The 11,303-nt window shown below is 55.8% G+C and overlaps 1 protein-coding gene across 1 annotated transcript; it reads right to left on the bottom strand.

The window, feature by feature from the left end:
• Positions 1-2,028: 2,028 nt before the first annotated feature.
• LOC127462576 (metallothionein-1) lies at positions 2,029-3,332 on the bottom strand. The gene is made up of 3 exons (XM_051771258.1): positions 3,165-3,332; positions 2,759-2,824; positions 2,029-2,273 (listed from the first exon to the last, which is right to left on the bottom strand). The coding sequence occupies exons 1-3, from the start codon at positions 3,193-3,195 to the stop codon at positions 2,179-2,181; spliced, it is 192 nt and encodes a 63-aa protein (XP_051627218.1). The 5' UTR covers positions 3,196-3,332; the 3' UTR covers positions 2,029-2,178.
• Positions 3,333-11,303: the final 7,971 nt, after the last annotated feature.

Raw genomic sequence — 11,303 nt, forward strand, 5'->3', positions numbered from 1 at the left:
CCCTGCACGGGGCCATACCAAAAATGGGGCATGAGTGTGCAGGGGCAAAGCTGCAGGGAAAGCAGGGGAATTCCCAGATTTGTAGAAATTCTGCATCTCACACAATGACGAGCTGTGCTGAATCCCAGGACACTTTGTCCCAGGCTCACATCATCCCAGGTCCACGTCACTGCGAGCAGGAAGGGGCAGCACAGCATCCCCACAGAACTGTGTGCAAAGCTAGGATGGGAAAAGAGCCTGGAAAATGCCTGGTTTCCCAATCGGGGCATTTCCACTGAATAATGAGGTCACCTTGCAAGCAGGACAGGGCATGAGTGTGCATTCCCCGAGCCATGGGCTTGCTGAAATGCCGGGATGCAGGGCACATGCTGGACAGCAGTGGGGAGAGGAGAGCTCAAGGAGGGTCTCCCGTGTTACTGATAGTATTCCAGTTTCCCAGAGCAGGGAGTAGTTAAACCCAAGGCTGTTCCCATGTAAGAGGAGTGCCAGGTCCAACTCTGATTTTACAGCCGCCATAAAGTGAGCAGTGGAGCTGCAGCTGCCCAGCACAGGTCTCAGGACTCAGAGCTGGGCTGCTGGAACCCCTGTCTGCCCCTCACTTCCCCTGCAAGAAGGACAGTATCTGACAGCTGCTTCCCATTACACTGCCGTGGGGCACAGGGATGGGCACAGTGCAGAGCCACGGGGCAGGACCAGTGCAAACCCACAGGGACCAGCAGAGCTGGACCGACGCTGTGAGCCCCGCCGGCCAAACCACACTGGGTGATAAATCCCATTAGCAACCTCTCCTTCACCCCGTTGTGGGCTCACCAATGATGTTTTTGCATGGTTGGCACTTAAGTCTCTCTGGGTTAGAAGGAATAAAGATAACCCAGCTCTTTGCAGAATGAAGTTTAGCATGATGCCCTGCCCTGCCCTACATTCAGCTGGCACAGGGGTGGGCTCACACCCCTCAGAGGTGTGGGGTGATGGTGACATCTCAGGGGACGCCCTGGGGGAGGAGCCCTCCTGGAGCAAAGGGGTATCCCCTCGGGGTTGGCACTGTGAGCAGCCAGTGGGCAGGGGTTCTGTGCTGTTGGCTGTACCAAAAGCCTGGCTGAGGCCTGGCAGTGGTGACTGGATAGGTCAGGAAAGTTTTGCAGCTGAAAGGAGGCCATGAAAGGCTGTGTTTGGGGAGTGCAGGGACAGGCAGTACCCCTCGTGTGTCCTGGGAGGCAGCACAGTGGCATTTGGCTCCTGAGGTGCAGAGCTCAGGCAGGAGGATGGCTGTGCTTGGGCAGGGCAGGCATCCCACACTGGCATGGGCATCACCTCCCATTGCAGGCATCACATCCTATTGTGGGCTTTGTACCCTGGCAAGGGCATTGCAGCCCCTCACAGGCATTACATCCCATCATGGACGTTGCATCCCAGTGTGGGCATTGCAGACCATAGTGGCCATCACCCCCTGGTGTGGGCATCACCTCCCATGGGGGCACTGCACCCTACTGCAGGCAGTGCACCCCATCGTGGGCATCACACCCCACTGTGGGCACTGCACCCCGTGGTGGGGAACCAGGTCACCTGATGCTTGCCAGGAGCACCCAGCCAGGCTGACAGAGGTGGTGGGGGAAGAAGCAGTGTGGTTCTTCCAGCCAGTTCAACTAAACTGCCAGGAGGAAAACTAAACCTGTTTCCCCGGCGCCCCACCTGCTGTGGAAATGTTCCCCCTGGAAATGGGCCGGGCTGAGGTGGTTATTAAAGTGAAAGCTTGTAATAATGAGCTGCTCATTAGCCCGGAGGATCTCTGGTGGAGGAGAGAGCATGGGATTTGCCTTGGGTAACAACAGGGCGGGGGGGGAAAAAAATCCCTTGTGTAGGACAAGTGTTAAAACAAGAGTCAGAACTGCTGGCAGGGAGAGCAGAGCCAAGACTGGAAGAAAGGAGAGAAAATAAGACGCAGGCTCTTTGCCATGACCGCCCACAGACGCTGCCCTCCCGCTCCCCTGGGAAACCGCCCCATCCAACACAAGTGCCAAGCTCCTCATGGACCTTTATATACATATCACTTTATTTAGGTGACAAACACTAAAGAAATCTGAACACACATATAAAAAAAGACAACCAACATACACAATAAGGTTATTCTTCTTTATCCCCCCAGATGTGCATCGCCCCCAGATGTGCAGCCAGGGTCCCCTATTTGCAGCAGCTGCACTTGGCAGAGGGGGGTCCCTTGCAGACACAGCCCTGTGCACACTTGGCACATCCCGCTGGGCAGCAGGAGCAGCAGCCTGGGGAAGAGAGAAAAATGTGTTAGGGACATATTTTCCTGGGGGCTCTCAGGGTGGGGTTTGGAGGGTCCTGCCGGCTTGGAGACATCCCATGTATCCACATCCTTTCCTTACAGCAGCATCTCCATCCCTGGCAGCATCTCCCAGGGTGTTTGTGCAGCCAGGACCAGCACTGGAGAGGCAGCAGAAGGGTGAGGAACCCCAAAGGGCTCACTGGGGTCCCCTGAGTCCCTCTCTTTGCAAATCCTCCTGCACATGCCTCTGCTGGGGGTGACAGCATCAGAAGCACCCAGAGAGAAATCCCAGTACCAGTTTCCTTCCCAGGCATCCCCTCGTGCTGAGCCTGAGGTGCCAGTGAGGGTTTAGGTGATATTGGGTGGCTTGTGTTGCCCGGCAAGGGGGTGGGATTCTCACTGTACTTGGGATGTATATGAAACACCCCCTGAGTGTTTTTGCCCCCCTGGGGGCTCAGACATCCCTCTTACCTTTTTTGCATGATGTGCATTTGCAGTTTTTGCATTTGCAGTTGTCCCCGCAGGTGCAGGTGCCACCTAAAACAGAAAGAAAAGGAGAAAAAGGAGTTGAGAGGAGGTGGTGGGAGGGGATCCCCCTATCCCAGGGATCCGCGGGGGAGAGCATTGCCGCCCCTCGGAGCATCCGCTGATGCTTCAGCCTCAGTCAGCAGGGAGCTCAGGGCATTCCCAGCCGCTGCCCAGTGAGAGGCTCCCAGTGTGACATCGCAGTGCCGGGAGAGGATTTCAGCAGCCGGCCCAGCCGGTGAGAGAGAGAGCATCGGGAATGTGGGAGGAGGCCGTCGGGCGGGAGTGCCGGTGTTCCCGCTGGGATGCTCGGGCTCCCGCTGCCCCGGGACGGAGGGAAGCTCTGGCTTACCCGTGGCGCAAGGGCAATCCTGGGAGTCCATGTCTGGCTGGGCTGGGTGCCGGCTGTCGGGCGCGTTGGGCAATGGGAAGAAGCTTTGGCAGGACTCGCAGCCGCCTCCTATTTATCCTTGGCCAGGCGGGAGCGAGTGCAAAACCTCCGCCCCTGCAGCCTGCGCACGGCTCAGCCCGGCTGCTGCCCCGGGCGCTGCTGATTCACTGCCCGGGCGGCCCAGCGTGACCCGGGGCTCCCACCGGGGGTGCTGCGGCACGAGGGGGGGCTGGCGGGGTGACCATCCCTCTCTGCTGAGATCTTGGGGGGGTGCAGAGAACGGCCAGATCTCATCACACGGATGACACCTGCCTTGGGAGTGCTGCTCTGCTCCCAGGGGCTGGGGGCTGAGGGGGAGCACCCAGGGAGCCCCCGCGGTTCAGCTCTTGATTGATTGATTGATTGATTGATGCCAAATCAATCTGCCAAGCCCCCAGATGCCTCAGGGAGTACATTGATCCCGGGAGTGCCACCACTGGTGGGAAATCTCTCAGAGCTGGCACAGTGGGGTGATGGGGAGCTGGCACAGCGGGGTGATGGGAAGCTGGCACAGCGAGGTGGCAGGGATGCAGTCCCTGCCCGAGCCCCTGTCCTGTGGCTCTGACACCCTCCCCGCGAGCAGGAGCAGCAACCAGCTGGACTGGCCTGGCCGGAGCCTGCCGTGCCCTCCCAGCGCCCCAGGACGGCGGCACCCCCGTCCCCTCGGCGCCGTGCGTGGCACCTCGGGGCCCGTCTCCTTCCTGGCTGCGGTGCTCCATCCCACTCGTCTGAATTCATTTCCGTGCGCCATTAGCCGGGCGTGCAGGGGAGGGGGGGACGGGGAAACTGCCATCACCCTGGTCAACTCCTCCGGCGGGTTCTACCCACCCACTCGAAAGAGCAGGGAGGGTTTTTGGGGTGGAAGGTACACACGAAAAAAAAATGCTAGCTGAGATTTTGGGTGTGGGGACAGTAGCCCATGTGCAGGAGTCATTGCATCCACCCTCCTGACCCCTGGGGTTTCTGTGTGCTCCCTGGTGTTGGTGGCACCCCGTCCCAGCTACCCCCTGCTTCAAGACTCCTTTGCCTTGGAGTTTTATCCTGGCTGGGCTTTTGCCTGTGGTGCCTGGCTAAGGTGGTTTGTCGATGCTAATCCAGCCGAAACAACGGCCCAGGGAGTATTTTTACCACTCAGCTGTCTGGGCTTGTCAGGAGCTTGTTGGGTGACCCGATGGGGAGCGTTGCCAGCACCCCAACCCAGCGTCTCCTCCAGCCTCGCCAGGCCAGGGTGGGAAGTCGGTGTGGAAAAGCCTGGAGAAGGCAGAGCAGATGGGCCCCTTCCTCATCTCTGCCCCCCTGGAGCAGATCGTTGTGCCCCGGTGTGCCAGCCCCGGGAGGTCACATGAGTGTCACACTGCTGCTGATGCACTGGGGCGTGATGGCAGGGGCCGGTGCCAGGGCCAGGTGTGTGCCAAGTCGTTCCTGCAGGAGCAGGGAAACAAACAGGTGGGGAACACGTGCAAGTGGGGAACACCTGCCAGCCCTGCTACAGCCCCATGCTGTGTCAGTGTCATGGCAGAGGGGGCTCATCTCCCTGGGGTCCTGCACTTGCTCTGCTCCCAAAATAACCAGCCAAGCACTTCTGCAGCACGGGAATATGCCCAGGGAAATGCTTCCTGCCACGTTGAGATGGGTGCATGGGAAACAACAATGCACTTTGGCAGCTGCTGTGTCCTCCCCCACCACCTGGCACCCTTGAACACCCAGGCAAAGATTGTCCCTGTCCCCAGCTGGTGGTGGCCCAGGGATGCAGAGACAGGTGGCCCCTCCAAAGTGGTCCTTCTCCTCCAGCCTGGGGGAAGGAAGGTGAAGCCCATGCTCAGGGAACATTACAATCTCTGCCATGAGAGAACGGGGGGCAGGAAAAATTCTCGAGTATCTATTCTCAGCTCTTCTTGCCTTCTTTCCTTCCTGCCTGCACGAAGGAATAAAGCATCTTCCAGGTGATGCAGGACTGGGGATCAGGGCTCTGGGAGATCTTGCATTGCTCCTGGGCCATCCTGTAATTATTTTGGGATAGGGCTGGAGCGGTGGATTGACAATCAGACAGAAGCAGCCTGTGATCAGGGTGATAAGATGCAGAGCTGGGATCCCAGGGGCACCTTCCTGCTGCTTAAATACCCCCTGTGACAAGGTCTTGCCAGCCTCAGTTTGCCTTCTGGCCCCTGCCCTCCATTCTGCTGGGAGAGCCTGGAGGTTCCCCATCCTTTTAATGAGCCTGATGCTGCTCCCTAGAGCCCAGCAAAACGGGCAAGATCCCTGCACAGCATTTATTCACCAGCCCTTGCCATGCCAGAGCTGTACCCCTTGGTGCTCATGTCCTCTGTGTGGGATTCCTGGCTCTGTCCCTGGGCATATCCGTGGCAATCACCCCGAGATTGCCTGGCAGATTAACCCAGGTGAGTCAGCGTCAGCTCCAGCGCTCCAGGCAGGGCCGGAGATGATGCTCCCCGGTGGGATGGTGATGGCTGAGCATCACTGTGGGCATGTGGGGGACAGGGCTCCCTGGAAAGGAGGGAAGGAGGCTGACAGCTTTCAGGACAATGTGTTGGAGGCACCTGATCCTGTTGACACCCGGGGTGCCTCGTGCCTATTCCTGAAAGCCATGGGCTGGTGCCAGGGCTGGTGCCGGTGACTGGCAGTGACTCAAGGCTGGTGCCAGGCAGGCGAGGAGGACAGCAGCCAGCTCCCGTGGAGATGACCTGGCACAGGTCTGCCCCAGCTCCCTGCTGAAGAACACGTGGCTGCAGTCGCGCGTGGGCAGCCTGGGATGGACCCGCATCAGCCTGGGATGGACCCACATCAGCCTGGGATGGACCCGCATCAGCCTGGGATGGACCCGCATCAGCCTGGGATGGACCCCCATCAGCCTCCCCCTGCCCGTGGTGCAGCCACCCAGCACTTCGCCTTCAGGGGACCCTGTGGATGACTGCAGTGCCCCTCTCACCTCTCTGGTGGCACAGGGCTCCCCAGAGCACTCGCTCCGGGCTCACCGTCCCCTCCAGAGCAGTGCTGGGGGTGTGACCTGTCCTTCACACAGACACAATTCCCAGCAGCTGGGGGGCTCTACTGGCAAATCACCTCAGCTCGGTGGGCACAGACTGTGGGCAGGGATGCAGGGAGCTACGAAACCAGTGTGGGCACAGCACAGAGACCCCGTGGGACAGCCCCTGGGGGTACACTGCCCCTCACCATTGCCTCTTGCTTTCCAGGCAGGGTGCTGATGCCGGGCACCCAGGGGTGCCCCTGACATTGCAGTACCAGTGAGGGCAGCTCAGCTCTGCCTGCTCCAGCTGCCTCTTTGTGTGGGACCCTGGGCAGGAGTGCCATGGCTGGCTGGGGCTGAGCTGCCAGGGCTGCACGAAGCCACAGCCCACCTGGGACCAACCTTTCAAACCCAAACAGGGAAAATAAGGGGCCTTATTTTAGCACTGAGCAAACACCCAGCACACTCGAAGTGCTGAAAGCCAGCAGGGAGCCATGGGGGTGATTGATGCTTAGAAAGCAGGCTCGGCTTTGATCCGACGGGAATCTCAGGTTATTGTTTGCTGATGATAAACAAGTGTTTAAAACACGGGAAATGGGTGCTGACGTCTTTTGTTTTGCCAGTGCTTGCCAGCCCTTTGGCAGGGGAGGAAGAGGGTGAATCACCTCGCCTACCTTGGGAAGCCATTCCCAACCGCTCCCCATGTGCATAGGCAAAGCCTTGGAAACCATTTGGGAGTGAAACCGGATCAGTGGGGTGACCTCAGGCAGTGCAGACTTCTTTCTTTTTCCCAGAAAATGGGGAGCAAAGGCTTGTTCTGCTCTCAGTGGCAGACATTAGCTAAATCTATCATATGATTTCCCTCCTCACATCTTCCTGGGAAGCTGCCTCCTTCCCTGCCTGCACCTTGATTGCAGCTTTGGGAAAATACATCCCAGTTAGTGCTTCTCCAGATGCCAGCCATCAGCAAAGACATGTGTGTCCCCATCTCCCTGGGAAAATGCCCTCTTTGGTGGACTTCCCTGGCCCATGTCATGGCTGTAGCCAAAGGAAGGCACCTCCAGTGGGGCCCCCTGGCAGTGGGAAGGGGCCGGGCAGGTCTCCATCCGGCGGGAGTTGCAGGGAGAGCAATCCTGCGACGCTTTCACAACCCGGCAGCTTTGATGTGGCTCCTGGGAGCCGCCTTGAGACCCAGCCGGCTGTGCCGGGGCTGGGACTCCCAAGGCCGGGATTATGAGCCGGGCTCAGCTGCCGGCTCATCCTATGGCTGCGGGCAAGGGCTTGGCATTTATTCCTTATTTCTTATCTGGAAGGGAGCTATCAATGTTACCTTCCCCTTGAAAAAAAAAAGTGCAGGGAGGGTGGGGATCTGCTAATTATTTATTTTTAGGGAGAAGGGAAAGGAAGAAATGCTGAACTGATGGCATGAACTGGGTCTAGGAGGGCAAACTGACCCTGCAAAGCCCCCGTCGGTTTTGGGGTGTGCATCCTGAGGGACCCCAGCTCAGGATGCAAGCTCCCACCCAGCAGTACAGGCTTTTGGGGCTGGGTGATGTGTGTTTGGGCATGTCTGGAAGATGAAAGGGCTGATTCCTCTTTTGATCATGAAATTCTCATAAATGTTAATGGGAATTACTTCGAGGTCTAACAAGGGTTGAATTGCAGCCCCCAAGGGAAGGAAGGGGGTGAGGACCAACCAAGCTTTGGCTGGGAAATAAAAGGGCTTGAATTTACCTCATCCCCCACCTGTGAGAGCAGAGAACCGGTGGGTCAAGGGCTGCCAAGCATCCCTGCACACTCTACCGGGAAAGGGGGTCTCCCGGGTGTCCCCCACCCTGCCCAACACTGCTGGCATCTGCATGACAGGTTTTAAGCATCACCTTAACTCTAGGCATCATTTTAACTCACCAATCTAATGCTTTCCCAGTGTACAATTTGGATTTTCTTCTTTTTCTTTTTTTCTTTTTTTCTTTACTCTTACATCTTCCCTTCCCTTTTGTGTCTTTCAGGTTCCCACAGACTTCAAACTCACCTGCTCCAACTACTTGCCTCCTCCCCTGGCTGAAACGTGACCCAAAGTTTCCAAGTATCGTTACCTTGGGCATATTTAATTATTTTATTCCCCTTTAGTTGCTAATTAGAAGCCAAGAGTAGAGGGGATGAGTAATCCCCTGGGATGTCAAGTAGGCAACTTGCCTGAACTTGCACAGAAAACATCAACCCCCTTGGTATAAAGGTGTGAAATAAAAGGATGTGATATTTTCCTTGATGTCTTCATAGCCTGGCTCCTGAGATCCAGAGATCCTCGTTGAATCCCCCGGGAATGATTGAGGCAGCTGCAGTGCCGGATCCTGCCTCCCTGAGAGCAGCAGAGCTGTGGAGTCAGGATCTGCCACAACAGCTCCTTCCATCCCCACTCAAAGCATCTCCCACCTCAGGGATCTGCATGGGATGGGATGGAGCAGAAATACTGCTCCAGCTGGGGCAGCAAACCTGGGATGGGGAAAGAGCAGAGCCCCTGCAGACAGGCTCCTTCTTCATTTTAAGAAGTATTTTACTATGCAGGTGCAATCGCTTGTCCCTCCCCACTCCCCCAGCCATGCTATGCCCCCCTCAAAGGCTGGAGGTAGTTATTTTTGCCAAAACTTTTCCAAACTCGATATCTGGGTGCTCCTTAGCACTGCCAGGCAGATAAAGGCATTGAGAGTTCTCAGTTAGATTTTAAACCTGCCAAGAAACAGCTTCTGGGCGGGTGATGATCCTCGTACCTGTTGTGGAGTCGTGGCCAGCTTCTCTGTGCAACCTGCCTAGAAAGCCAGCAGCCCATGCCAAGCATGTTTGATTATATAACAGACATATTTATAATATCTTATTATATTAAATAATATCAGCTTTAAAATATTATATTACATTAAGATATTATGTTATTACATTCTATCTGTTATATTACATATATAAAGTTGTTTTCCCCCAGGAGCTGGAAAAGAGCAAACAAAAGAGCAAAGCCTGTCCAGAGTATCCAGGAAAGAGGATGGTGATGATCTCTTCCTGGATTTTAAGACCCCCTACTCTAGTGAACAAGCTGAATAACCCTTCAAATTCAGCCACGCTGGTCCTGGCCACACAGCAGCCCCCAGCTGTGCAGCAGTGAAACCCCAGAGCTCAGTGAGGATTAGATGGGATTTTCCCCCTTATAAAAGTGGGGAAAGGGAAAGATCCCTGTCCCAAGTTGTGCTCAGGACTCAGGACTGGATTGCTGTACATTTAGATGTAAATAAATTCTATTATATTTTATTCTTTTATTTATAAAATAAATAAATATAATTTAATTTTATTTTGTAGATGATGAGCCTTTCAAACGAAGGGAAATGAGTGCTAAAAGCCATGATTTCAATATTAAGAGTTTCAGAGCCAGCCAATTCAAAGTGGCAGCTGTAATTTAACCGTGTTGCAGACGTGCCAAAGCCAGTACCATAATTAGTGATGAAAAATAATATTTACAGCTCAAATCATACATATTTGTGAGAAGTTGAAATTTTCATCCATTTACAGTTTTACCAGCTTAAAAAGGTCTCTGAGCTAGTTTTCCCCCCAGCTTTGCTCAGTTGGGTTTGTGGAGCCCTGCAGAGCAATGCTTGGCACTGCTGGGAGGGGAGCTGGGGATTTTTTTCTGTGCCTATGGCAGGAACTAGATGATCCTTAAGGTCCTTTCCAACCCAAACCATTCTAGGATTCTGTGATTTTCCCTGTGAGGGCAGCAGTGTTTGCTGGCTTTGAGCAACACCCCGTTGCGTGCCCGAGTTCACGCTGGTGCTTTGCCTTTGTGCTCCAGTCCCAAACCAGAGCACAGGAGGGGGGTCCCACTGCAAGGCTGGCACAGAGACCCACACTCGCCCCAAACAGAGCCACAAAGGGGAAAAAAACACCCTCTTTAACATGCTGCTCACAACTGCTGCCTCGCTATCCGCAAGTATAATGGCACATTGACGGAGCTGCCAGAAAAACCCGGTAAAAACAATTAAAACAAAGAGGAAAAGGAGGTGGTCACACTCAGAATCGCGTGATCCCCACTCAAGCAGTGCCTTTGAGAGCCCTCCTTCGCATGCGGGGCAGGGACACTGCTGCTGGCCAGGGCTGGGCCAGGGCACAAGGAAATGCCAACTGGGACGTGCCTGCCACTCTCCTGGAAATAAAGGAATCTTCGCCTCACGCAGGGAAGGAAGAGCTGTTGTTCCAGTGTGCCCTTTTCCAAACCCACCTCCTGCTGGGATGGGGGTGATAACGTGCCAGTGGATGGCAGGTGCTGGATTTGAGCACGGTGTGTTTACGGACCCGTGAGGGTTATCGCGTTAAAATATTTCTTAAAGCCAAAATAACTTCAGAACTTTCAAAGTCATGACCTTGAGCCAGGGTTTCCCTATCGAGCCGATGGCTGGGCAGGGAGTGAGCACTGCAGGAGGACTCATGAGGGTCTGGGTACTGGAATCCACACTGGGATGGGGACCGGCACCAGTGCTTCCACTACAGCTCTGTGGGGTTTGCCCTCTGGCCCTCCCATTTCCAGCCTCCTCCCAGCGCCCCAATGGTCGGGTTCTGTATGAACCAGTGCATGATCCCATAAACCTGTGGCACTGATGCTCTGAGGCTGTGCCTTCCCAGCTGCACAGAGCGTTGTAACTCTGGGTTGGGTTTTACTGGTTTGCTGCTCCTTGATTAGAGATACTGCTGGTTTACACCCCTGTGCTGTGAGGGAAGGTGTGAGTAAGGGCAAGTGTGGAGCTGGTGAGGCGAGGGGGCTGGGGACAGAGATGAGGCACCCCTTGGCCCCAGCTGGGTGCTGACCCCACAGAGGAGCCGGATGAGGTGGCAGTGGGGGTGTTGGGGACCCCCGTGGCTGCCCAGGGGGCAATTGTCTCTAACCTCCTGCCCCCAGCTCCGCCAGCTGCCCCAGCACTTCCAGTTGCTCCCCCGGTTCTCCTGACCTCTGGAAATGCCCCCCCTAGTTCCACACCTCCAATTGCCCTCCATCTCCCCTAACTGCCCCCTGCATCCCAAACTGTCCCTCAGCTCTCCTG

This window comes from Manacus candei, unplaced genomic scaffold, assembly GCF_025592945.1.
Source record: "Manacus candei isolate 608988 ecotype Guabito, Panama unplaced genomic scaffold, ASM2559294v1 h1tg000131l, whole genome shotgun sequence".
NCBI lineage: Eukaryota > Metazoa > Chordata > Aves > Passeriformes > Pipridae > Manacus > Manacus candei.

Excerpts from the sequence above, each read along its gene's own strand:
- LOC127462576 (XM_051771258.1), bottom strand. The coding sequence starts at position 3,195 with ATGGACTCCCAGGATTGCCCTTGCGCCACGG. Across the intron at positions 2,825-3,164 it reads GGATTGCCCTTGCGCCACGG|GTGGCACCTGCACCTGCGGG; the intron begins GTAAGCCAGAGC and ends TTTCTGTTTTAG. Across the intron at positions 2,274-2,758 it reads ATGCACATCATGCAAAAAAG|GCTGCTGCTCCTGCTGCCCA; the intron begins GTAAGAGGGATG and ends TCTCTTCCCCAG.